Source organism: Ciconia boyciana, chromosome 6 (genome assembly GCF_034638445.1).
Source record: "Ciconia boyciana chromosome 6, ASM3463844v1, whole genome shotgun sequence".
NCBI lineage: Eukaryota > Metazoa > Chordata > Aves > Ciconiiformes > Ciconiidae > Ciconia > Ciconia boyciana.
In genome coordinates, this window is record NC_132939.1 from 162001 (window position 1) to 187479 (window position 25479).

At 73.8% G+C, this 25479-nt stretch overlaps 3 protein-coding genes across 5 annotated transcripts; 2 read left to right on the plus strand and 1 right to left on the minus strand.

Moving 5' to 3' along the window:
- The first annotated feature begins 1543 nt into the window (after positions 1-1543).
- On the plus strand, positions 1544-2578 carry TIMM10 (translocase of inner mitochondrial membrane 10). Its single transcript, XM_072865823.1, has 2 exons — positions 1544-1782; positions 2328-2578. The coding sequence occupies exons 1-2, from the start codon at positions 1712-1714 to the stop codon at positions 2527-2529; spliced, it is 273 nt and encodes a 90-aa protein (XP_072721924.1). The 5' UTR covers positions 1544-1711; the 3' UTR covers positions 2530-2578.
- A 1385-nt stretch (positions 2579-3963) lies between these two features.
- RTN4RL2 (reticulon 4 receptor like 2) lies at positions 3964-8587 on the minus strand. Its single transcript, XM_072865812.1, has 3 exons — positions 8372-8587; positions 5609-6093; positions 3964-4725 (listed from the first exon to the last, which is right to left on the minus strand). The coding sequence occupies exons 1-3, from the start codon at positions 8403-8405 to the stop codon at positions 3964-3966; spliced, it is 1281 nt and encodes a 426-aa protein (XP_072721913.1). The 5' UTR covers positions 8406-8587.
- Positions 8588-11685: 3098 nt separating this feature from the next.
- On the plus strand, positions 11686-21569 carry SLC43A3 (solute carrier family 43 member 3). 3 transcript variants are annotated; one of them, XM_072865801.1, is made up of 13 exons: positions 11686-11817; positions 15544-15762; positions 16344-16473; positions 17004-17050; positions 17137-17213; positions 17312-17404; positions 17825-17964; positions 19230-19336; positions 19709-19867; positions 19954-20067; positions 20294-20480; positions 20821-20944; positions 21280-21569. In XM_072865801.1, exons 2-13 carry the CDS (start codon positions 15573-15575, stop codon positions 21433-21435), a joined length of 1524 nt encoding a protein of 507 aa, XP_072721902.1. In that variant the 5' UTR covers positions 11686-11817; positions 15544-15572; the 3' UTR covers positions 21436-21569. The 3 variants fall into 3 exon arrangements, with proteins under 3 accessions (XP_072721902.1, XP_072721901.1, XP_072721903.1); XM_072865800.1 differs by lacking the exon at positions 11686-11817 and adding an exon at positions 15099-15210; XM_072865802.1 differs by lacking the exons at positions 11686-11817; positions 19709-19867 and adding an exon at positions 15099-15210.
- The last annotated feature ends 3910 nt before the right edge of the window (positions 21570-25479 follow it).

Sequence of the window (25479 nt, forward strand, 5' to 3'; positions counted from 1 at the left end):
AAGGAGCCCGGGGGACACGGGGGGACACGCGGGGCAGGGACAGCCAGCCAGCGCCGTGGGGCCCCGGGAGGACACGGGGGGACACGGATACCCCAGGCAGGGACAGGGAGACTTGGGGGCACCGATACACGGGGACATCAGGGGACATCAGGGGACGTGGGGGTCGCCGACACACGGGGACGTGGGGGACACGGACACACGGGAGACAACAGGGGAGACGGGGGTCACAGACACATGGGGACGTGGGGGACACAGACACACAGGGGACATCAGGGCACACGAGTGACATCAGGGGACACGGGTGTCACAGACACACGGGGACGTGGGGGACATAGACACACGATGGACATCAGGGAACACGGGGGACATCAGGGGACATGGGGGTTGCAGGCACATGGGGACGTGGCGGACACAGACACACGGGGACATCAGGGCACACGGGGGTCGCAGACACACAGGGACGTAGGGGACAGACACACGTGGGACATCAGGGGACATGGAGGGTCACAGATACATGGAGGATGTGGGGGACACAGACACATGGGGGACATCAGGGCACACGAGTGACATTCAGGGGACATGAGGGACATCAAGGCACATGGGTTGCAGGCACATCAGGGGACGTGGCGGACACAGACACACGGGGGACATCAGGGCACATGGGGGACATCTGGGACATGAGGGACATCAGGGCACACGGGGACATCAGGGGACACGGAGGACATCAGGGGATATGGGGGTCGCAGACACACAGGGACGTGGGGGACACAGACACATGGGGGACAACAGGGCACATGGGGGACATCAGGGGATGTGGGGGACATCAGGGGACGTGGGGGACATCAGGGGACATGGGGGTTGCAGGCACATGGGGATGTGGAGGACACAGACACACGGGGGACATCAGGGCACACGAGTGACATCAAGGGACGTGGGGGACATCAGGGGACACGGGGGACATCAGGGCACATGGGGAGTCACAGACACACGGGGACGTGGGGGACACAGACACACGGGGGACATCAGGGCACATGGGGGACATCAGGGGACACGGAGGACATCAGGGGATATGGGGGTCACAGACACACGGGGGACATGAAAGGACACACACGGGGGACATCAGGGGACACGGGGGGTCACAGACACATGGGGACGCGGAGGTCACAGTCTCTCAGGACACGAGGGGACAGGGGGGCCACGGGGCCACGGCCACCCAGGGCGGCATGGGTCACACGGGGCCAGGCCGGGCATGGCGGCGGGTCCCGGCGGGGACACCGAGGTGTCGCGGAGCCCGCCGAGCCCCCGGACTGACGGGGGCGGTGCCCTGTGCCGGCCACGCCCCCTGCGGCGCCAGCCCCGCCCCCGCGGGCAAAGGGCGGGCACAGCGCGCCCCTTCCCCTCCCGCCGCCTCCCTTCCGCCCCTTGGCTGCCGCCGCCGCCACGCCCCCTCCCGCGGCGCCCTATCAGCGTTGGGGACGCGCTCCTGTCTCCCCCACCCGCCTGGCTTCTATTGGTTGAAGTCGGGGGCGGGGCGGGGCGGTTCTGCGTGTGGGCGGAAGCGCGGCGCCCACGTGGTTCCTGCCGGGAGCCGCCGCGGGGTCCCGAGCCGGGCCGAGCCGAGCCGGGCCGAGCCGAGCCGAGCCGGGCAGAGCCGGGCAGAGCCGGGCCGGGCCGGGCCGGGCCGGGCAGAGCCGAGCTGGGCCCGGCCGCCATGGACCCACTGCGGGCCCAGCAGCTGGCGGCCGAGCTGGAGGTTGACATGATGGCCGACATGTACAACCGGTGCGCCCGGCCGGGGGGAGCAGCGGGGGAGCGGCGGCGCTGGGGGGGCACGGGGCTGGGGGACACGGGGGGCTGGGGGTGCCCGGGGCTGGGGGGCACTGGGGGTGCTGGAGGCTTTGGGGGTGCTTGGACCCGGGGGTGCTGGGGGCATGGGGGTGACGCTGGGGCATGCTGGGGGACACCGGGGGGTGCCCGGGGCTGGGGGGCATGGAGGGTGCTGCGGGCACTGGGGGTGCCTGGGGACGGGGGTGCATTGGGGGTGCTGGGGGTGCCCGTGGCTGCGGGGGGCACTGGGGGGCATCAGAGGCGCTGGGGCACCCCGGGGTGCTGGGGGTGGAGGGGTGTTGGGGAGTGCTGGGGGGTGCCTGGGAAATGGGGGGGCACGGGGGATGCCTGAGGATGGGGGACGTTGGGGGGTTCTAGGGGTGCCTGGGGATGGCGATGACACTGGGGGAGTCAGAGGTGTTGGGGTGCTGGGGCTCGGGGGTGCCCGGGGTTGCGCGTGGCAGGGCCGGCGAGGGGCTGACAGTGCCGGTGCCGCGCAGGATGACGCAGGCGTGTCACCGAAAGTGCGTCCCCCCCCACTACAAGGATGCGGAGCTGTCGAAGGGGGAGAGCGTGTGCCTGGACCGCTGCGTGGCCAAGTACCTGGAGGTCCACGAGAGGATGGGCAAGAAGCTGACAGAGCTGTCGCTGCAGGACGAGGAGCTCCTCAAGCGCATGCAGCAGGGCACCGGCACCGCCTGAGCCCCCCGGCCCCCCACTCCCTGTCACCCCAATAAACTGGAGGCTTTGGGCCGGCTGGTTTGCTTCCCTCGCCCCCCAAATCTGCCCCGTGGCGATGCGTTGGCGATGTACACGTTGAGCCCGGCAGTGCCGGGGGATGCTGCGGGGGAGCCCCCCCTCGCTGTCCCCGGCCGCCGCGTGCCGTGTCCTTGAGGGGGGCACCCCTAGGTGCCCCCCCGTCACCCGGCCAGGCCCAGCCCATGTAATCCCCAGGATTAGGCAGAGCCGGGCTGAGCCCCTCGTAATCCCCGGCAGGGTGGGGACGGGGCTCTGCCCCTCCCTGTCTGCCTGCCGGCCAAGGGACAGCCAGGGGGGACAGCTCGGGGAGACCCCGCACAGGGACATAGCCTGGAGCAGCCGGAGAGGGACAGGCACGCAGGGACACCGGCACAGGGACACCCCTGAGACACCCAGCCCTGGTCGGGGACACGCAGACCGGGGCCGCGCAGGGGTACCCTGGGGACGCCCGAGCAGGGACGGCCCAGAGGCACCCACGCCTGGACAAGGGCCAGGCGGGGACACCCAGACACCTGGGGAGGGGCCAGGCGGGGACACCCAGACACCTGGGGAGGGACCGCAGGGACAGCAGAGCAGGGACAGCCCGGGCCGCACACACGTACCCCCGCACCCACAGGGACAGTCGGAGAGGGCCAGGGACGCCCGCACGGGGACGCCCTGCAGACCCGCAGGGACGCCCCGGCCCCGGGTGAGGGACGCCCCCGCGGTGACACCCACCCAGAGGGGCCCAGGCCACGGGTGGGCAGCGGCCGTGCGTCCGTCCGTCCGCAGCCCGGCGGCGCGTGCGCTGCCCGCGCGTGGGTGCCTGCCGGGAAGCGGGCCAGGCCGCGAGTGGCGGCGGCTCTGCGGCCCCGCGGCTCCCGTTGCAGCCGGCCGGCCGCCTGCGGTGCCGGCGCCCCGCGAAGGGTGCGGGGTGCCCCCGGCACGGGTGCGGCCAGGCGGGGCGATGGCGGCCGCGTCACCGGGCCCTGCGGCGGTGGGTGCTGCGCGGCGGCGGGTGCTCGTGCGCGCACGCCCTGCGGCTCGGGGTGCGGCGGGGCGGGGGGCTGTCTGTCTGTCCGTCCCCCGGCCGTCCCCGCAGCCAGCCGCGCGGGCCCCGCTGCCCGTCGGCCGCCCGGGCGCGGCGGCGATGGCACCGCTACTTCAGGAGGCGCCGGCGGTGACCTGGGAAGGCGGCGGCCCCGCCCCCCGCAGCAGCCAGGCCCCGCTCTCCCAAAATAAGACCATTTTTAATAAATAATTTCCCGACCTTCGGTGCCCGTCGGGGCTTTCTCCCCCGCAGGACCGGGGGACCCCCCCCCCCGCGCCGCCCCCCCCAGTCCCAGGCCCGCCCCCCCACCCCCCCCGGAGGAGCCGGGCCCGCCCGGGGCGGGGGGCTCAGAGCCGGGGCAGGAGCAGGGCCAGGAGCGGCAGGAGGGCGCGGGGCCGGCGGGGGGCGGCGGCGGCGGCGGCGGCGGCGGGGGCGCAGGGCGGGCGGGGGCAGCGGGCGTCCCCGGGGGGGCCGCGGGAGTCGCGGGACGGGGGCGGCCGCGGCTGCGGGCCCCGCAGGTCGTGGGGCGGGAGCCCGTCGCGGTAGAAGGCGGAGGGCGGTGCGGCCGGGAGGGTGCCGGGACGGCCCAGCGCCCGCCCCGGGGTGCCCATCACCGCGCCCCCGCCGCCGTCCCCCCCCTCCTCCCGCCGCCCCTCCTCGTCCCCCCCCGCCCCCTCCTCCTCCTCCTCGGGGCAGGCGTCGAAGTCGCGGGCCCGCAGGTGCCGCAGGTCGGTGCCGCGGCGGTGCGGGGGGCTGGCGCAGGGCACGGCCGAGCTGGAGACGCGGGTGCGGCGGAACCAGGCCCAGAGCGGGCGGGCGCGGCAGTCGCAGGCCCAGGGGTTGGCGTTGAGGCGCAGGAACTGGAGGGCGGGCAGGGCGGCCAGCGGGTCCCCGGGCAGGGCCGCCAGGCTGTTGTTGAACAGGTAGAGGATGGTGAGGCGGGCCAGGCCCCGGAAGGCGCGGCGGTGGATGGCGACCAGGCGGTTGGCGTGCAGCAGCAGGCGGTCCAGGCTGGGCAGGCCTCGGAAGACGCCTTCCGACAGCGCCCGCACCCGGTTCCCGTGTAGGAAGAGGTGGCTCAGGTTGGCCAGGTCGGCAAAGAGGTCGTCCTGCGGGCAGGGGGGAGAGCGGGGTGGGTACGGGGTGTGCGGGCCCCCCCGGGGAGCCCCCAGCCCTGCCCCGCGTCCCTGCACGTGGGCATCCCCCGGAGACCGGCCCACGGGTGTCCCGCAGAGCCCTGCCCCGCGTCCCTGCACGTGGGCCGCACCCACCCAGAGACCGGCCCACGGGTGCCCCGCAGCGCCCTGCCCCGGGTCCCTGCACGGTGGGCATCCCCTGGAGAGCGGCCCACGGGTGCCCCGCAGCGCCCTGCCCCGGGTCGCTGCTCCATGGGCTGCACCGGGAGCCCTGCCCCGAGTCCTTGTCCTGCAGGCATCAACCGTCACCCTCCCCCATGTCCCTGCTCCAAGGGCTGCACCCGGAGCCCTCGTGCCCCGTGTCCCTGCACGGTGGGCATTCCCCGGAGCCCTGCCCCGTGTCCTTGTCCTGCAGGCGTCACCCTTCCCTGCGACCCTGCGCCATGAGCATCACCCTGTCCCGTGTCTGCACTCCACGGGCATCACCTACCACCCTGCCCTGTGTCCCTGCTCCACAGGTGTCACCCGTGTCCTCTGTCCCGGCTCCACGGGCATCACCCCACACCTTGTCCCATGAGTATCACCAAGAGCCCCCTCCCCCCATGTCCCGGCCCTGCTGGTGTCACCCACGACACTGCCCCATGGCCATCGCTCTGTCCCCTGTCCCTGAGCATCACCTGTCACTCTGCCCCACGTGCTGGCTCCACGAGCATCACCTTGTCCCACATCCTGGCTCCACGGGCGTCACCCATCACCCCGCCCTACGTCCCTGCCCCACGGGCACCCCCTTCCCCCGGGCACGCCCCAGAGCCCTGCCCCACAGCTGCGCTGGGGCAGCCCCAGGGCCGTGGCGGACCTGGAGGTAGAGCAGCCCGTTCTCCTGCAGGTAGAGGTACTGGAGGCTGTGGAGGCCACGGAAGATGGCGCTGGGCAGGCTGGCCAGCTGGCACCGGTAGAGGTGCAGGGCCTGGAGGCGCCGGAGGCCGTGGAAGGTGTCGGGGGCCAGGACGCGGAGGTGGGGGTTGTCACCCAGGTCGAGCTCCTCCAGGGCGGGCAGGTGGCGGAAGGTGCCCGGCTGGATGGAGGAGATGTTGTTGGAGTAGAGCCAGAGGGTGACGGTGCTGGGCCCGAAGGTGCCCGCCCGCAGCGCCCCGATGACGTTGTTCTGCAGGAAGAGGCGGCGGGCGCCAGGCGGGAGCCCCGCGGGCACCGAGGAGAAGTTGTTGGCCTGGCAGCTGACGGTGGGCGGCGAGACGTAGCAGGTGCAGAGCGCGGGGCAGGCGGGCGCCCCGCCGGGCACCCACGCCAGCGCCGCCAGCAGCAGGGCCGCCAGGTGCCCGCCTGCGGGCACAGCGGGGCGTCAGCGCGGGGCATCGTCTGGGGCGCTGCCCCGGCCCGGCCCCGCGCGCCCACCGCCCCGGCAGGGTCCTCCCAGGCAGCCCCCCGGGGCACCCTGGGAACTGCGCCCCAAGGAGCCCCCAGGGCCGTGCCTACCCTCATGGCCCTGGTCCCCTAGGAGAACCCCAAGGCCATGCCCACCCCATAGGAGTGGGCACCCCTAGGAGCCCCGCAGGACCGTGCCCACCCCATAGGGCCCGCAGGAACCACTCAGGACCGTGACCACCCATAGGGCCGTGGTGCTCCCGGAGCCCCCCCAGGCCCATGCCCACTCACATGGCCGTGGTCTCCTAGGAGAAGCCCAGGCCCATGCCCACCCCATAGGACTGGGCACCCCTAGGAGCCCCCCAGGACCATGCCCACCCACAGGGCCATGGTCCCCTAGGGCCACGACCAGACATATGGCCACGGTCCCCTAGGAGAACCCCAAGGCCACGAGCCCCCCGTAGGGCTGGGCACCCCTAGGAGCCCCCCAGGCCCATGTCAGCCCCACAGGGCTCTGCTCCCCAAACTCCCCCCCAGGCCCATGTCAGCCCCACAGGGCTCTGCTCCCCAAAGTCCCCCCCAGGGCCACGCTGCCCCATGGGACCATGCCCACCCCAAACAGCACTGCCTCATTGCCTTGTGTTCCCCTGGGACCCCCGGGGACCACAGTCCCCCGGGACCCCCACGGGTCCCTGGCCACCCCACGTAGCCACACTCCCACGGGACCGTGCCCCCCACGGGGCCACGCTCCCCTGGGACCCCCCAGGGCTGTGACTGCCCCTACGGGGCCACAGTCCCCCGGGACCCCCCAAGGGGCCGTGCCCACCCCACGGGGCCATGCACCCCGGGACCGCACCCACCACCCCACGGGGCCACGCTCCCCGGGACCCCCAAGGGGCCGTGCCCACTCCACGTGGCCACGCACCCTCGGGACCCTCCCCACTCGGGGGGGGGGGGGTGTCCACACTCCTCCCCTCCCCCCGCGCGCCCCCCGACACCGGGGCGGCGCCCCGTGCGCGCGTGCCGCGGCCACGTGCGGGGCGGGGCGCGCGTGGGCGCGGGCTGACGCTCTCGCCGGTGACACGCGCCGCCGCCGCCGCCGCCGCTCCGGGTGTTCAGTGCCGCCGCTTCCCCCACCCCCCACCCGTGTCCATCCCACACTCCCCCACCCCCACCCCGCGGCTGCAACCCGAGAGCTTCATCCATAATTCAACCCGGCGGCCTGGCCCCACGCCCGGGGATGCGGGGACGCTCCCAGCGCCGGTACCGGGGAGGGGAGGGGGGCGGTGGCCCCCGGTGCACCGGGGGCCACCGCCCCTCCTCCCCTCCCCCGGTGCGCCACGGGGGGGGACACCCCCCACCCACCCACGGAGGCGGCGGGCGCAGCTGCTCAGCGCCGCCCCCTCCCCGGCGCCCCGTGCCGGCGTGCGCCCCCACCCGCGTCCCATCTGTCACTCCCCCTCGCCGCGGGCTGACTCAGTTGGGAGCTGAAGTCAGCGGTTCCCGGGCATCGGGTTTTTTTTTTTTCCTCCCGTGCCAACCCCCCCCACGCCCCTCCCCCCCCCTCCCCGGTCCTGCTACGGAACCGGCGCGCCGCTCGTGGGTACCCCACGGAGCCCGCGGTACCCACCCGCGGGGTGACCCGCGCAACCCTTTGCACCCCAGAGGTGGCCACGCGGTGCAGCGGGTGCGGCGTGGGGCAGCCCCACGCCGGGCTGGGGGTCGTGGGGTGGCGGCGGGTACCCCCCGTAGGTCGCGGGACACCCCCACGCCGGGCTATGCACCTCGGTGCCGCACAGGGTGCTGCCGTGGGTCGTGGGGCACCCGCACCCCGGGCTGTGCGTCCCGGGCGCCCCGTGGGCACCCCGGGAGGCGCCGGGGCTGCACCCGCTCCCCGGGGCTGTGCGCACCCCCGTGGGTCCCGGGGCACCCCCACGCCGGGCTGCGAGTCCTCAGAGCTGCAGCGAGCACCCCGTGGGTCGCGGGGCGCCCGCACGTCGGGCCGGACCGGCACCGGGCTCCCCGTGGGTCGCGGGGCACCCCCACGCCGGGGCTGCGCGCCCCGGGGCGGCCCCGGGCTCCCCACGGGCCCCGGGGCACCCACGCCCCGCGCCGCCGCGGGCACCCCCGAGCGCCGGGGCGCTCCCGGCCCGGCCCTCGCTCTCCGGGGCGGCAGCCCGGGGCTCCCCCGTGGCCGCGGGGCTCGCCCGTGGCCCCCCGCCCTCCCCACGCCTACCTTGGGGCCGGTCCCGAGCCGTGGGGGGCCGCATGGCGGGGCCGCCGCTCAGGCGCTGCCCGCTGCCCGGGGGCTCATGGCCGGTGCCGGGGGGGCTGCTCGCCCCCTTCGCCCCCGCCGCGCCGCCGGGAGCAGCAGCCGCAGCCGCCGCCGCCCCGGGGCATGGCACGGGTGGGCTGCGGGCACGGGTGGGCTCGGGCTCGGGCTCGGGCTCGGGCTCGGGCTCGGGCTCGGCACGGCTCTGCCCGCGGCTCCGGTGGGGCTGAGCCCTGCCCCGCGCCGCGCCTTATCCCGGGGCGGCCGCGCTCCGCCCCCCGCCGCCGGCCCCGCCGCTTAACCCTTCCCGGGCCGGCCCGCCCCGCCCCACGCGGGGGGGGGGTCCACGGGGGACCGCCGGCCGCTCGGCGGGGAGGGGGGGACCCCCGCTGGGGACGCGGGGCTCGCGGGGGGGGGCTGGGAGCGCGGGTCACGGCGGGTGGGTGCTGTCCCTCCCTCCCTGCCTCCCTGCCTTACTCCGTCCCACGAGCTCGGGACTCGCGTGGGGCTGTGGTGCCCGCGCAGACCCCGCGGACCCCGGCGGGGGCCGCCCACGGGTGCGTGCCGCGGGGCCGGGAGCCCGGCACCCGCGGGGAACCGCCGGGAGGGCACTCGGCGCGGGGACGCGGTGCTTGGTCCACGCCCACGCAGGACCGCGGCGCTGTCCGTGGTCCCGCAGCCGGCGCTGTCCATGGTGCCGAGCCTGCCGCTCCCACCCGGGACAGCGGCAAACCGCCCCCGCGTGGGGCCGCGCCGGCGGCCGGCGGGGTGCGGGGGGTGTGTGCCTCGCGGCCGACCCCACGCCGGTGCCCACGTGGGGTGGGGAGCGGGGCACGCGTGGCCGCGCCGGGCTGCGGCGGCACAAGCTGGCACCGGCGGCGTGTTTGCGGCGCCGTCTCCGGCGCAGCTCCCGGCGAGCGAAATACCACAAGCTGGCGCGGCAGGCGCGGCGGGCACCCGTGGGTGGGGGCGTGGGCGGCGCGGGGCTGACTCAGGGGCCGCCATCCGCTCCCCGCCCCACCGGTGCCCCCAGCGTCCCCGGCACGGGCCCACGGGCACCGGGGGTCGGGGTGCGCCCTGCCCTGTGGGGTCGCACGGGGACCTGGACGTACCCACCCGTGGGTGCCTGTGCCCACCCGCCTGTGGGGGACCTGGGCACGGGGGGCAGAGGGACGGGCCCTGATGCCACCGGCCAGGCGGGGTGGGCGGAGGGGGGGGGGCCCACGGAGGGATGGAGGTGGAGGACACGGCCGGGTGGCAGACAGCTGGAGAGGCGGACAGACAGATGGACGGACGGGCGGAGGGAAGGGCGGGAAGGCAGGGGGCTGGCAGGGCGCAGGCAGGGCGCAGGCAGGGCGGGTGACGGGCAGCTGGAGGGTGGTGGGACAGACGGACGGCTGAACGGGCGCGAGGACGGGTGGAGTTGTGGTTGGAGGGGGACAGACGGATGGGTGACGGGCAGACGGATGATGGACAGATGGGTGGGTGATGGACAGACGGGTGGATGGGTGACGGACAGATGGATGGATGATGGACAGATGGGTGGGTGACGGACAGATGGATGGGTGATGGACAGACGGAGGGCTGAGCAGATGAAGGGCTGGCTGGAGGGGTGGGGACGGGTGGGGACAGGACGGGTGGCTGCAAGCACCGATGGGTGGACGGGCGGACGGATGAGGCGGCGGGAGGACAGACGGACGGAGGACCGAACGTGGCGTGGGCGGCCAAGGGGAGGGCGATGGGAGGGACGGTGGGTGCCCCAGGCGGGGCGGAGGCAGGGGGGCACGGGGCCAGGCAGGCAGTGGGGCGGGTGCCAGGGACAGGCAGGTGACGGCACGCCCAGGGCGTGAGCGGGCAGAGCTGCGGGCAGGGCCTGGCAGAGCAGGCGGGATGGCACGCTGCAGGTGGCACCGGCGGGCCTGGCCGGGGAGTGGCTCTGGGATGACACAGCTGGAGGTGGCCCGGGGTGGCCCAAGGGTGGCCCAAGGGAGACTCAAGGGTGGCTCAAGGGTGGCCCAAGGCTGGCCCAAGGGTGGCCCAAAGGTGGCCCAAGGGTGATTCAAGGGTGGCCCAAGGGTGGCCCAAGGGTGACTCGAGGGTGGCTCGAGGGTGGCCCAAGGCTGGCCCAAGGGTGGCCCAAAGGTGGCCCAAGGGTGATTCAAGGGTGGCCCAAGGGTGGCCCAAGGGTGACTCGAGCGTGGCTCAAGGGTGGCCCAAGGCTGGCCCAAGGGTGGCCCAAAGGTGGCCCAAGGGTGACTCAAGGGTGGCTCAAGGGTGGCCCAAGGCTGGCCCAAGGGTGGCCCAAAGGTGGTGCAGGGGTGGCTCAAAGGTGGCCCAAGGGTGACTCAAGGGTGGCCCAAGGGTGGCCCAAGGGTGACTCAAGGGTGGCCCAAGGCTGGCCCAAAGGTGGCCCAAGGGTAACTCAAGGGTGGCTCAAGGGTGGCTCAAGGGTGGCCCAAGGGTGGCCCAAGGGTAACTCAAGGGTGGCTCAAGGGTGGCCCAAGGCTGGCCCAAAGGTGGCCCAAGGGTGACTCAAGGGTGGCTCAAGGGTGGCCCAAGGCTGGCCCAAAGGTGGCCCAAGGGTAACTCAAGGGTGGCTCAAGGGTGGCTCAAGGGTGGCCCAAGGGTGGCCCAAGGGTGACTCAAGGGTGGCTCAAGGGTGGCCCAAGGCTGGCCCAAGGCTGGCCCAAAGGTGGCCCAAGGGTAACTCAAGGGTGGCTCAAGGGTGGCTCAAGGGTGGCCCAAGGGTGGCCCAAAGGTGGCCCAAGGGTGACTCAAGGGTGGCTCAAGGGTGGCCCAAGGCTGGCCCAAGGGTGGCCCAAAGGTGGCCCAAGGGTGACTCAAGGGTGGCTCAAGGGTGGCCCAAGGCTGGCCCGAGGGTGGCCCAAAGGTGGCGCAGGGGTGGCTCAAGGGTGGCCCAAGGGTGACTCAAGGGTGGCCCAGGGGTGGCCCCAGCTGGAGAGCGTCTCAGGGACGCCAGGTAAGAAGGGACGCCAGGCGCACCTGGAGATGGCATGGGGGGGCACACGGCTGACGGGGGCACACGCGGGGGCCCGGGGGTGGGGTGGCCGAGGGGTGACACACCGCGGGCGGCACGGGCACGGCGCCGGGGGGGGCCCGGGGGGGCGGGCAGCGCCGCGGCGCGCTGCGGGGAGGGGCTCCCGGCCGGGACAGCCCCTCCCGGGCCGCACCCACGGGCTGACCCCCCGCGGCCGCTCCACCGGGGCCGCCTCCCGCGTCCCCCACGCCGCGCCCGGGGGGGCGGGTCCGGGCTGCCCCGCCCCGCCCCGCCCGCCGCCGGGGAGGGCCGGGCGGCACCGGGGCCCACCGGGCAGCACCGGCAGCACCGGCCGGGCCGGGGCCGCGGAGCTGCGCCCGCCTCTCCCCGCCGCGCCGGGCCGCGGCCGCGGGTGAGCAGCGCCCGGGATGCGGCGGGAGGGGCCGGGCGGCAGCGGCGGGGCCCGGATGGTCCCGGCCCCCCGGGCCGGCGGCGACGGCGGCGGGGGCGGGGGCGGGGGGCGCTGCGTGGCCGCAGGGGCGGGTCGGGGGCCGTGGGGGTGCGGGGCGGGCCGGGCCCGGGCGCCGGCGCAGCGCGGGGCTGCGGGGCCGCGGGTTGCGGGGCCGTGCCGTGCCGTGGGCGCGGGGCCGTGCCGTGCCGTGCCGGGGGTGCCGTGCCGGGGGCTCCCCGCTCGGGGACGAGCCGCCGCCTGCCCTGCGCCCCCCAGCACCCCCGGGCCCCGCAGGGTGCCCCGTTCCCCCGTGGCGTGGGGCAGGCTCTGGGCGCTGGCGCGGCCGGGCCCGGCGGCTGCCCGCCCCGGGGCCACGTGCGTCCCCCCCGCCACACGTGCGTGGGCAAAGTCCTCGCGGCCCGGCCTGCCGCCGCTGCCCGCCCGCCCCACGCCGCGGCCCCTGCCCCTGCTCCGTGGGGCGCCGGCGCTGCCCGCCCCGGGGCACCCCACGCACGCCCCACGCGGGAGGGCAGCGGGGTGAGGAGGGGGCTCGGGGGCACCCGCAGCCCAGCCCCACAGCAGCCTCCGGGGGGGCCGCGCGTGCCGGGGACCGGGCAGGCCCCGCGGGAAAGCGCTGGCCTTCATTACAATTAATTATTAAAGCGAACGAGGCTGGAGGAGCTGGAGCGAGGCCCAGCCCGCCCGCGCCCCGCGGGACGCCGGGTCCCTCGCTGCGGGCGGGGGGCTCCCCTGTCCCCAGCTGCCCCCCAGTCACGGCGCGGGGTGAGCTGGGGGCACACGGCAGGGCCAGCGCGGCCGGAGGGGCCGGAGTCGCCGGTGCCAGGGGCCCCCGACCCGGGCTCACCAGTATGGGGGGGCTCACCAGTGTGAGGGGCTCACCAGTCTGGGCAGGAGAGGCCAGTATGGCCGGGACACACCAGTATGGCTTGGGGTAACCGGTACAGCTTGGAGTGGCCGGTATGGCTGGGACGCACCAGTATGGCTGGGACGCACCAGTATGGCTGGGATGCACCAGTATGGCTGGGACGCACCAGTGTGGCCAGGACACACCAGTATGGGTTGGGGTAACCAGTACGGCTTGGAGTGACCAGTACGGCTGGGACGCACCAGTGTGGCCGGGACACACCAGTATGGGTTGGGGTAACCAGTACAGCTTGGAGTGACCAGTATGGCTGGGACACACCAGTATGGCTTGGGGTAACCGGTACAGCTTGGAGTGACCAGTATGGCTGGGACACACCAGTATGGCTTGGGGTAACTGGTACAGCTTGGAGTGACCAGTATGGCTGGGACGCACCAGTATGGCTGGGACGCACCAGTGTGGCCAGGACACACCAGTATGGGTTGGAGTAACCAGTACGGCTTGGAGTGACCAGTATGGCTGGGACACACCAGTATGGCTGGGACGCACGAGTATGGCTTGGGGTAACCAGTACAGCTTGGAGTGACCAGTATGGCTGGGACACACCAGTATGGGTTGGGGTAACCAGTATGGCTTGGAGTGACCAGTATGGCTGGGACACACCAGTATGGGTTGGGGTAACCAGTACAGCTTGGAGTGACCAGTATGGCTGGGACACACCAGTATGGCTGGGACGCACCAGTGTGGCTGGGACACACCAGTGTGGCTTGGGGTAACCGGTACAGCTTGGAGTGGCCGGTATGGCTGGGACACACCAGTATGGCTGGGATGCACCAGTGTGGCCAGGACGCACCAGTATGGGTTGGGGTAACCAGTACGGCTTGGAGTGACCAGTATGGCTGGGACACACCAGTATGGCTTGGGGTAACCGGTACAGCTTGGAGTGACCAGTATGGCTGGGACGCACCAGTATGGCTGGGACGCACCAGTGTGGCTGGGACACACCAGTATGGGTTGGGGTAACCAGTACGGCTTGGAGTGACCAGTATGGCTGGGACGCACCAGTATGGCTGGGACGCACCAGTGTGGCCGGGACGCACCAGTACGGCTCAGTGACCAGTATGGCTGAGGCTTGCCAGCATGGCTTGGTGGCAAAGGACACCCACAGTGGGTGTCTCGGGGTGCCCCGGCAGCGACACCCGTGACGGGCTGTCTCGGGGTGCCTGTGGCAGCTGCCCGCCGTGGCAGCGGGGTGTCACCGGCAGCGCCGGGAAGGCGACGTCCCCGGCTCCCCACCGTCCCCGGTGTCCCTGCGGCGGGTGCCCCGGCCGCTGCCCCCCCGCCGGGCGGCTAAAGATAGCACAGCCCCCCCGGCCCGGGGCCGCGGCACCAGCTGGCCCCGGTGCCCGGTTAATCTTTAGCCGCTCGGCCGCTGTAATGAGGCCTCATTACCGGCCATTACACCGGCCGGAGCGACGGGCCTCGGGACGGTGGCACGGCGTCATGGGGACACGCTGATGGGCGGCTCGGGCGGGCGCAGAGAGTCTGCGGGTGAGCGGGACGGGGGGGACACGGGTGATGGTGAGGGGGGACGTGGCCTTGGTGCCTGTGGCACCGGGCTGCGGGTCGCGCTGGTGACGCCGAGGGACGGGGGGTCCCGGCCACGTGGGTCAGGGGTTGACAGGGACGGACCGGGCTGCCCAGGTGTCCCCTGGGTGTGGCAGCTCCCTGGGAGGGTGACGGGCCCCCGGCAGGGTGACGGTGCCCCCAGTGTAGTGGTGGGGTCCCCGGGGGGTGACAGTGTCCCCAGGGGACACGTCACAGTCCCTGGCAGTGTGCCAGGGGGCATGATGGGGCCCCCGGGGAGGGGTGTCGGGGTCCCAGAGGAGTGCCGGTGTCCCCAAAGCCGTGCCAGGGTCCCCAGGGGACATGTCAGCGTCCCCAGGGGATGTGCTGGGGCCCCAGGGGGTGCGTCAGCGCGCCTGGCAGGGTGACAGCGTCCCCAGGGAGCGTGCCAGGTTCCCAAGGATTGTGCCAGGGCCCCCGGTGGGGCGTGCCAGGTTCCCAGTGACCGTGCCAGGTCCCCGGGGACTGCCGGGGCCCCCAGGGGGGTGTGCCAGTGTCCCCAGGGTCTGCGCCGGTGTCCCCAGGGTCTGCGCCAGGCCCCCAGGGGACACGCCGGGCGCCCGGGGGAGGTGGCAGGTCCCTGGGACGGGCTGGTGCGGGGAGATAAGGGAGGCTGCGGGGGGGCCGCGGCGTGACGGGGGGACCGAGCCACTATTGGGTGCCGGCAGCCCCGGGGGGCCCGTGGGTGCTCCCGGGAGATTAGCGTGGGGGGCCGTGCCGGCGGGGGGTGCGGGGGCGCGCGGTGCGGGTGCGCGCGGTGCGGGTGCGTGCCCCAGGCACACCCGCGCCAGGGTCCAAACTCCGTGGCGGCGGCGGTGACGGTGGGAGGGCCTGGCCTCGTGCAGGTGGGTGGGGGGGCGCCGGGGCGCGGGGGGAGCCGCCGCGCGCGCACGCGTGCAAGCGTGCGTCTGCACGTGTGCGAGCACGCGCGCACGCGCGTGCAAAGGCCCGGCCGCCAGCAGGGCCCTCGCCCGTGCCCTGGCGCGCACAGGGGACCGGTGCCGGCGGCCGGCGGCCGGGGACAAGGGGCAGAGCCGGGACCACGGCGGCCTTTGCCCGGGTGGCCACGTGCGCCCGCGTGCCCCGAGGCCCCCGCTCTGGGCGCCGGGTGGGGGCAGGGGGTGTCACCACGTGGGTGCCAGGCGGGGTGTGATGTCCCAGCGTTTGCCCCCCCACAGGCGCGGCGGGGACGCCCCAGGCCGGTGACATGGCGGGGGGCGGCGCGGGGGTGGCCAAGCGCCTGGCGACCCTCCTCTCGGGGCTGCTGGAGTGCGGGGCCTTCTGCGGCGTCATCTTCGGCTGGGCCTCCCTCGTCTTCGTCCTCAAGGACCTGGGCTACTTCAAGGACCTGTGCCAGCCCACCGCCACCCCCAGCCCCAACCGGACCCTGCTGCCCGGTAGGGTCCCCATCCCCCGGCCACCACCGGCCGCCGCCCCCATCCCTGTGGTGGCCCTGGCCCTGCTGTCACCCTGCCTTGTGTCCCCTGCGTGCTTGCGTCCACGTGGTGCCAGTGGCCCGAGGTGCCCCACGTCCCCATTGCCTGGTGCCCTGTGGTGCCCCAGGTCCCCGCTGTCCCCATGCCCTGCAGCGCCCCACGTCCCCACTGCTTGGTGACCTATAGTGCCCCGTGTCCCCACAGTCCTGGTGCCCCAGGCCCCAGCTTTTCCAGTGCCCCATGTCCCCACTGTCCATGTCCCCTGTGGTGCCCCATGTCCCCACTGTCCCGGTGCCCCAGGTCCCTGTTATTCCTGTCCACTGTGGCACCCCGTGTCCCTGCTGTCCTGATGCCCTGCGGTGCCCCGTGTCCCCGCTGTCCCCGTGCCCGTGTCCCCGCTGTCCCCGTGCCCATGTCCCCGCTGTCCCCGTGCCCGTGTCCCCGCTGTCCCCATGCCCGTGTCCCCGCTGTCCCCGTGCCCGTGTCCCCGTGTCCCCGCTGTCCCTGTGTCCCCGCTGTCCCCGCTGACGGCCGCCCCGCAGACTGCAGCCGGCAGGATGAGCAGTTCTCCCTGGTCTTCACCATCGGCTCCTTCATGAACAACTTCATGACCTTCCCCATGGGCTTCATCTTCGACCGCTTCGGCACCACCGTCGCCCGCCTCATCGCCATGTGAGCGGGCGCGGGGGGCAGCGCCGGCGGGCAGGGCCGGGGCACCCGTGGGTGCCCAGGGGGGCGAGGGCTCGTCGTTAGGGTGCTGGCGGCGCGGGCGGGGCGGGGGACGTTGCCGGGGCGGGCGGTTATCGCGGCGGCCAGGCAGGGTGGGGCGGGCGGGGCCCTGCCTGCGCGGGGGGCGCCCGCGGCGTCGGGGGGGCACCCGCGCCAGCCCAGGGCGCTAGCTTTGGGACAGCCCCTCCTGCAGCCTGTCCCCCAGTGCCACCGAATGTCCCCAGCGTGTCCCGAGCCCTCCACAGCCGTTGCCCCCAGCCCCTCAGACACCCTCTGTCCCCCCACTGTCCCCATAACCGGAGGGGCCCCCCATGTCCCCACGTCCCTTGGCCCTGGGGGTGCCGGGCGGCGGTGAGGCACCCATGAGGTATCGGGGTGCTGGGTGCCGATGCGACGGCAGCGCTGGGGCGCGGGGGTGCCAGCTGCCTGCCCGGACCCCGTCCCCACGCGTCACCGCTGTCCCCACGTCTCAGCTCCCTCTACACCAGTGGGACCCTGCTCGTCGCCTTCTCCACCCCAGGTGAGACCCCACGGGCATCGGGTGCCCCAGCCCCGGGGGGGCCCGCGGGGACCCCTCCTTGTCCCCGCTGACCCCCGTGTCCCCAGAGCTGGCAGTGCTGCTCTTCCCGGCCATGTCCATGCTGTCGGTGGGCGGCATCCTCCTCATCCTCACCAACATGCAGGTGAGTTTTCCCGGCACCCTGACCCCCGCCCCGGCAGCAGGGGCACCCTGCCCGGTGCTGGGGGTCCCTGACGGCGCGGGGGGGTCTCTCTGTGCCAGGTGGGCAACCTCTTTGGGAAGTACCGCTCCATCATCATCACCCTCTACAATGGGGCCTTCGACTCCTCGTCCGCCATCTTCCTCATCATCAAGGTGGGCGTGGGGGGGAGGACGTGGTGATGCCGGGGGGTGCCGGGGGCGGTGCTGGGTGCCCCCGGGTGCCCGTCCCTGGCACAGGCACGGCGGGGAGGGCTGGGGACAGAGCTGGGGACGGTTGGGTCACAGCTGGGGACACAGCCGGAGGACACAGATGGGTCACAGCAGGGGACATATTTGGGGGCACAGCAGGGGACACAGCTGTGGGGACACAGCAGGGGCCACCAGCGGGCCGCAGCCAGGGACACCGCTGGGGACACAGTTGGGTCGCAGCAGGGAGCGCAGTCAGGAACACGGCTGGGCCACCGCTGGGGCCACGTGTGGGGACACAGCCGGGGCGGAGCAGGGCCGTGGCGTGGGGCTGGGGCGGCGGCGGGTGGCCGGCATGGCTCGGTGGCAGCCTGTCCCCGTCCCCAGGTGCTGTACGAGCGCGGGCTGTCCCTGCGGGCCATGTTCCTCTTCATGGCAGCCTGCAGCGCCTGGCACCTACTGCGCACCCTCTTCCTCATGCCCCGCACCCGCATCCCCTACCCGCTGCCCCCCGCCTACAGCTACGGGTAGGGGCCCTGCCTGCACGCGCGGGCAGCGCCGCACGGGGGGGCCCGGCCTGCCGTGGTGGCCGTGGGGCGGCCGTCCCACGGGCGGTTGGTGGTGCCCTCGCCATGGGTGGTGGTGATGATGGCGGTGCCGGTCCTGTGGGTGGTTGGTCCTGTCCCATGAGTGGTGGTGGTGGTGATGCCTGTCTCGTGGGTGGCGGTGGGTCCCATCCCATGGTGGTTGGTGGGTCCCACCCTGTGGGTGGTGGTGGGTCCCATCCCATGGTGGTCGGTGGGTCCCATCCCATGGGTGGCAGTGGGTCCCATCCCATGGTGGTTGGTGGGTCCCACCCTGTGGGTGGTGGTGGGTCCCATCCCGTGGTGGCTGGTGGGTCCCATTCCATGGGTGGTGGTGGGTCCCATCCCATGGTGGTTGGTGGGTTCCACCCTGTGGGTGGTGGTGGGTCGCATCCCATGGTGGTTGGTGGGTCCCACCCTGTGGGTGGTGGTGGGTCCCATCCCATGGTGGTCGGTGGGTCCCATCCCATGGGTGGCAGTGGGTCCCATCCCATGGTGGTTGGTGGGTCCCACCCTGTGGGTGGTGGTGGGTCCCATCCCGTGGTGGCTGGTGGGTCGCATCCCATGGGTGGCAGTGGGTCCCATCCCATGGTGGTTGGTGGGTCCCACTCTGTGGGTGGTGGTGGGTCCCATCCCGTGGGTGGTGGTGGGTCCCGCCCCACGGGCGGTGGTGGGTCCCACCCTGTGGGTGGTGGTGGGTCCCATCCCGTGGTGGCTGGTGGGTCCCATTCCATGGGTGGTGGTGGGTCCCATCCCATGGTGGTTGGTGGGTCCCACTCTGTGGGTGGTGGTGGGTCCCATCCCGTGGTGGCTGGTGGGTCCCATCCCATGGGTGGTGGTGGGTCCCATCCCATGGTGGTTGGTGGGTCCCACCCTGTGGGTGGTGGTGGGTCCCATCCCGTGGTGGCTGGTGGGTCCCATCCCATGGGTGGTGGTGGATCCCATCCCATGGTGGTTGGTGGGTCCCACCCTGTGGGTGGTGGTGGGTCCCATCCCGTGGTGGCTGGTGGGTCCCATCCCATGGGTGGTGGTGGGTCCCATCCCATGGTGGTTGGTGGGTCCCACCCTGTGGGTGGTGGTGGGTCCCATCCCATGGTGGTTGGTGGGTCCCACTCTGTGGGTGGTGGTGGGTCCCATCCCGTGGGTGGTGGTGGGTGCCGCCCCACGGGCGGTGGGGTGCCGGGGGTGATGGGCGGGCGGTGCTGCAGGCTGCGGTGCCCGGGGCGGTCCCAGTCGTACCGCACCTACGAGGAGAAGCGCCCGCCGCGGGAGGCCGGCCCCGAGGAGATGCCCCTGGAGCCCAGCGCCCCCAGAGGTGCCGGGGGCGGGGCTTGTCCGCGGGGGCGGGGATGGGCTCATCTCGGGTGGGCGTGGCCATGCCGGTGACTGGCATGTATGTGAGGTGGGCGTGGCCGCAGGGGCGGCCCGGGGGCTGGGCGGGGCTGTGCCTGGGTGTGGTCCGAGGCTGGGCGTGGCTATGCAGATGACGAGGGTGCGGCCTGGGGGCTGGGCGGGGCTGTGCCTGGGTGTGGCCCGAGGGTGGGCGCGGCCATGCAGCAGAAGGGGCGTGGCCGGGGGGGCCCCTCAGCGAGTGGGAGTGACGGGGCAGCAGCGGGTGGGCCTGGGGGCGGGGCGGGGCCTTGGGGGCGGGTCCCGGCGTGTCCCCGCCCCTGACCCCCGGGTGCAGGCGGGGACCCCCCCGGGACGCCCTTCGGGGCCTGCGTGCGCTCGAGGCTCTTCGCGTGGCACGTGGCCTGGCTCTCCGTCATGCAGCTGCGCCACTACCTCTTCATCGGCACCCTCAACCCCCTCCTCGACCACCTGGCCCGCGGAGACCCCCGCCTGGGTAGGGCTCGGCTGCCGGGACGGGGGCACACGCCCGGGGACGCCCCGCTGGGGCCCGGCCCCCGCCCTGACGCCGTCTCCCCGCAGTGAGCACCTACACCAACGCCTTCGCCTTCACCCAGCTCTGCGGGGTGCTCTGCGCCCCATGGAACGGCTTCATCCTCGACCGGCACAAGCGGGGCAAGGCCCCCCGCGCCGAGGGTAACCGGCCCCAGCCCCCCCCCCTCCCCCCCCGGCCCCGCGGGTCCCCGTGAGCGTCCCTGCTGCCGATGTCCCCGCGCCCCCAGCGGGGCTCGTGGCCGGGCGCCGCCGCTGCCGCCGTGCCCCGACTCTGCTGCGCCTGGGGACGAGGCACCGAGGGGCCCTGACCCCACGGCGCGTGGGGACGTGTGTCCCCCCCCGCGCCCTGACCCCTCCGTGCCCGCAGGAGCCCGGGGCGCGCTGGCTGACCTGCAGGCGTCCGTGCTGTCGCTGGTGGTGACGGTGACGCAGTGCGTGCTCTTCTCCATCTGCGCGGCGGTGCCCGTGCTGCCCGTCCAGTTCGCCACCTTCGTGCTGCAGGTGCTCAGCCGCTCCTTCCTCTACGGGGGCAACGCCGCCTTCCTGGCCATCGCGTGAGTCCTGCGGCCGCCGCGGTGGCGGGGGACGGGGCGGTGGGTCAGGGTGGCGGTGGCAGGGGATGGGGTGGGGGGGGACAGGCCAGTGGAGGACAGGGGGTGGTGGCAGGGGATGGTGGCAGGGTCATTGTGGGGGTGGCAGGGGACACGGTGGCGGGGTCAGGGCAGGGGGGGCAGGGGACAGGGTGGCAGGGTCAGGGTGGTGGTGGCAGGGGATGGTGGCAGGGTCAGGGGGGTGGCAGGGGACAGGGTGGCGGGGTCAGGGCGGGGGTGGCAGGGGACAGGGTGGCGGGGCGGGGGTCAGGGCGCGGCGGTGACGCGGTGGGTGGCCGGGCAGGTTCCCTCCGCAGCACTTTGGGAAGCTGTACGGGCTGGCCATGGCGCTGTCGGCGCTGGTGGCCCTGCTGCAGTACCCCTGCGTCGCCCTGGTGCAAGGGCCGCTCCACGGGGACCCCTTCTATGTGAGTGTCTGCCCCACGGCCGAGAGATGGGGGTCCTGCCCCCAGGAGAGATGGGGGTCCTGCCCCATGGTGGGATGGGGGTCCTGCCCCATGGGGGAATGGGGTCCTGCCTGGGGGAGGGATGGGGGTGCTGCCCCACGGTGGGATGGGGGTCCTGGCCCTGGTCCATGGTGGGATGAGGGTGTTGGTCCGCAGTAGGTGAGGTGTCCTGTCCCTTGGGGAACGGGGGTCCTGCGCCTAGCACAGGGGACCTGGGGGGCTGTGGGGCTGGGCCAGGGGCACCCCCCGGGCCGGGGCCAGCCCCCCGGCCCCATGCCCTGACGCTTCTCCCCCAGGTGAACTTGGGGCTCATCGCTGTGGTGCTGGTGGCCTTTGTCAGTCCCATGGTGGTGGCCCGTGAGTGCCGGCGGCGAGCCAAGGAGCTGGGGGCTGCTGGCACCCCCCTCGCAGCCACCCCAGGCGCCAAGACCCCCGCCGAGGTGCCCCACTGAGCCCCGCACCCGCCAGCTGCGGGCCCAGCGCCCAGCACCCGCTGCACCCCATTTTGCTGTTGGACGTGGGGGGCTCTGCTGTGCCAGAGGGGTCAGGGAGGACCCCGTGTTTGGGGGAGGAATAAACATTGATGACCCCTCTGCTTGCTGAGCTGCTCCCTCCCAGCGCCCCCCGCCGCTGGGGCTTCTCCAGTGTCTGCTATGGGGTTGGAGGAGGACCCCACTGCCTCCCAGGGCCGGGGGGCACGGACCCCCGGCAGACACGGACACGCAGCCTCAGGGCACCTCTGGTTTACTGGGTCAGGGACAGGGGCCACTGCGGGTCCCCAGGGACTGGGGGGGCCGTGGCAGCACCCCTGGGTGCCCTCAGTAGTGGCAGATGAAGGGGCGCAGCCGGAAGCAGAACCTGCTTCTCCAGAGCCCATCTGGGGACAGGGGCCAGCGTCAGGGCCATGGGGTGGCCCCCAGTGCCCCCTGTACCCCTCCCAGTGCCCCCCAGTGCCCCAGTGCCCTGTGCCCCCTCCCAGTGCCCCCAGTGCCCGGGTGCCCCGGTGCGGTGGGTGGGGGGTGTTGGTGCCTCACCGTGGGTGCTGAGGGTGCTGCAGGTGGCGAAGGGGCGGCAGGGCTGGGTGGGCGCCTCGCTGGCGTAGTTCCAGGGGCTGGCGTCCTCCCGCTGCGGCCCCCGCCGCCCCCCGCTGCAGAGCTGCTTCGGCACCCAGCGCCCCATAACCAGCACCCAGCGCCTGGCACCCAGCCCCAGCGCCCCATAACCAGCACCCAGCGCCCTCGCCTGCCTCTGGTGACGGCCCCGATCCAGGGCGTGGGGCGGGCGTAGGTGGGCGCCGGGTTCAGCAGCTCCTGGTGCGGGCAGCGCTGTGCGCCGGGGCCAGCTGCCCCCAGCACCTCCCGGCCGTGCCGCCGCGGGACAGGGCACGCTTGGGCACCCCGCTGCACCCGCTGCACCCGCGTCCCCCTCACCTGGGCACCCACCTAGGTGCAGAGCTTGGTCACCGCCATGTAGCGAAACTGGTGGCCCTCCTCGGCCGTGCCTGCGGGGGCCTCCTGGGGGTGGCGGGGGGCTGGCACTGGGGACGGGGTGAGGGCTGGCACCGGGGGGTCCCCCTGCCACCCACCGCCAGCCCCGGGGCACACGGCACCGGCCCGGCGGGGTGGGCATGGCACCTCTCCCAGGTGCCCGGGCTGGCTGGGGGACCCAGGGGCGCAGGGGGTGTCCCCGCGGTGTCCCCGCGGGGCGGGCGGCGTGGCGGGCACTCACCGAGGTGGCTGGCGGAGGCCGTGCCCAGCAGGGCCAGGACGAGGAGCAGGCAGGGCTGCATGGCGGGGCTGGGGACGCCGGCGGGGCTGGGGACGCTGGCACCCTGGGCACCCTCGGGAGATGCCATGTCCCCAGTCACCCTCTGCCACCCCACATGTCCCCGGTGACCCTCTGCCACCCCCATGTCCCCAGTGAAGCTTTGTCATCCCCAGCGTCACCCCCTCCTCCCCATGTCCCCTGTGCCACCCCCTCGTGCTCCAGTGTCCCTCTGCCACCCCCGGTCCACCCCCACGGCCGTGGTACCCTCATGCCACTCCACGTCCTCCATGTCCCTCTGCCACCCCCAGTGTCACTCTGTGTGCCTCACCCGCATCCTGCCCGTCTACCCCCCCATGTCCTCACTGTCCCTCTGCCACCCCCAGTGCCACCCCATGCCCCGTCCCCTCTGTCGCTGCTGCCACCGTGGCTCCCAGCCCCCTGTGCCCCCCACGTCCCCGGTTCCCCGCTGCCATCCCCAGGGCCACCCCATTCCCCGGGCACCCTGTGCCACACCGTGCCCCCATGTCCCCTGGCACCCCAGAGCCACCCATGCCAGCCTCAGGGACACCCACCCCGGTCCCCAGCCCCGGCAGCTGGGGGCTGAGCCCACCCTGCTGTCCCCGTCCCCGTCCCCACTCCTCGCCTGGGGGGTGGGGGGCTCTGCCCACTGTCACCCTTGTATGGGTGACGGGGCCACATGTCCCCACCACAGCCTTGCGCCACCCCCACCGTGGCCCCAACCGCTGGGGACACCGGGGGGGGCACCCTGGGGGTCCTGCCTGCCCCTGCCTGCCCCTGCCCGCCCCCTGCCCGCCCCCTGCCCGCCCCTGCGCCCTGGCACTGGGGACGGGGACGGGGCTGGGGGCGCAGGGCAGGGGGGGCTGCGGGGGGGCGTGGCCGGGGGCTGCGGGGCGCGGGCCGGGGCCGATACCATCTCCCGCCGGGCAGCGCTTGCCCAAGGGCCGCTTCCTCCCCAACGGCCGAGCCCCAGGGTCCGGGCGGCCGTTGGCCCGCAGCCCCCGCTGCCCCCCCGGGCGGTCCCGTCCCGTCCCGTCCCGTCCCGTCCCGTCCCGTCCCGTCCCTTCCCCCCACAGAGCTCACGACTCAGCACCCCACAGCCCCCTCCCCTCGGCCCCTGCACCCCGCTCCTGTGCGCCCCACACCCCTGCACCCCATCCCCATGCCCCTGCACCCCGAGACCCCGGCAGCCCCCTCCCCTGGGGCCCGTGCACCCTGGGCATCCCAGCCCTGTTCCCGTGTCCCCAGTGCCCAACTTTGGGTGGCCCAGTCCTGTCCCCGTGTCCCCAGTGCCCACCCTGGGTGTCCCAGCCCTGTCCCCGTGTCCCCAGTGCCCACCTTTGAGTGCCCCAGCCCTGTCCCAGTGTCCCCAGTCCCCACCTTTGTGTGTCCCCGCCCTGTCCCTGTGTCCCCAGTGCCCACCCTGGGCACCCCAGCCCTGTCCCAGTGTCCCCAGTGCCCACCTTTGTGTGTCCCAGCCCTGTCCCTGTGTCCCCAGTGCCCACCCTGGGCACCCCAGACCTGTCCCCGTGTCCCCAGTGCCCACCCTGGGCACCCCAGCCCTGTCCCAGTGTCCCCAGTGCCCAACTTTGGGTGTCCCAGCCCTGTCCCAGTGTCATCAGTCCCCACCTTTGGATGCCCCAGCCCTGTCCCCGTGTCCCCAGTGCCCACCCTGGGCACCCCAGCCCTGTCCCAGTGTCCCCAGTGCCCAACTTTGGGTGTCCCAGCCCTGTCCCAGTGTCCCCAGTCCCCACCTTTGGGTGTCCCAGCCCTGTCCCAGTGTCCCCAGTGCCCACCTTTGGGTGCCCCAGCCCTGTCCCAGTGTCCCCAGTCCCCACCTTTGTGTGTCCCAGCCCTGTCCCTGTGTCCCCAGTGCCCACCCTGGGCACCCCAGCCCTGTCCCAGTGTCCCCAGTGCCCACCTTTGGGTGTCCCAGCCCTGTCCCAGTGTCATCAGTCCCCACCTTTGGATGCCCCAGCCCTGTCCCCGTGTCCCCAGTGCCCACCCTGGGTGTCCCAGCCCTGTCCCAGTGTCCCCAGTGCCCAACTTTGGGTGTCCCTGCCCTTTCCCAATGTCCCTATGCCTGTCCCTAGCTGTCCCAGCCCGTCCCTCACCCCATGCTCGCTGCACCCCAGACCCCAGCAGCCCCCTCCCCTGCACCCTGTGCCCCGGCCAGGCAGGGTGCAGGCAGCCCCCCCGGGTGCCCCCCCGTGCCCAGGCGTTGGTGGGTGGGGGCCACAGCGGTCCTGGGGCTGGGGTGTCGCAAGGCTGCGGTTGGGGACACGTGGCCCTGTCGCTGCTATAAGGGTGACAGCGGGCAGAGCTCCCCAGCCTGCAGCGGGCAGAGCCCCCCGAGTCCCAGGTGAGGAGCGGGGACAGGGACAGCAGGGGGGGCTGCCGGGGCCAGGGCTGGGGACCGGGGTGGGTGTCCCTGAGGCTGGCATGGGTGGCTCTGGGGTGGCAGAGGGACACGGGGGGCACGGTGTGGCACAGGGTGCCCAGGGGACAGGGGTTGCTGGGGATGGCAGTGGGGAACCAGGGACATGGGGGGCCGGGGGCTGTGGGGGTGGCACCGGGGGTGGCAGAGGGACACGGGAATTGGCCCATGGCACAGGGGACATGGGGAGGATGGGGTGACGCTGGGGGTGGCAGAGGTGTACAAGGCACGTGGGGGTGGCGGAGGGTCACCGGGGACATGCGGGGTGGCCCCA

Coding starts and splice junctions, on each gene's coding strand:
- RTN4RL2 (XM_072865812.1), bottom strand. CDS start 8,405: ATGCGGCCCCCCACGGCTCGGGACCGGCCCCAAG. Junction 6,094..8,371: donor GGCTCGGGACCGGCCCCAAG/GTAGGCGTGGGG, acceptor CTGTGCCCGCAG/GCGGGCACCTGGCGGCCCTG. Junction 4,726..5,608: donor ACGGGCTGCTCTACCTCCAG/GTCCGCCACGGC, acceptor CCCTGCCCGCAG/GACGACCTCTTTGCCGACCT.
- SLC43A3 (XM_072865801.1), top strand. CDS start 15,573: ATGGCGGGGGGCGGCGCGGGGGTGGCCAAGCGCCTGGCGACCCTCCTC. Junction 17,214..17,311: donor TCATCCTCACCAACATGCAG/GTGAGTTTTCCC, acceptor TCTCTGTGCCAG/GTGGGCAACCTCTTTGGGAA. Junction 17,405..17,824: donor CCATCTTCCTCATCATCAAG/GTGGGCGTGGGG, acceptor CCCCGTCCCCAG/GTGCTGTACGAGCGCGGGCT.
- TIMM10 (XM_072865823.1), top strand. CDS start 1,712: ATGGACCCACTGCGGGCCCAGCAGCTGGCGGCCGAGCTGGAGGTTGAC. Junction 1,783..2,327: donor ATGGCCGACATGTACAACCG/GTGCGCCCGGCC, acceptor GGTGCCGCGCAG/GATGACGCAGGCGTGTCACC.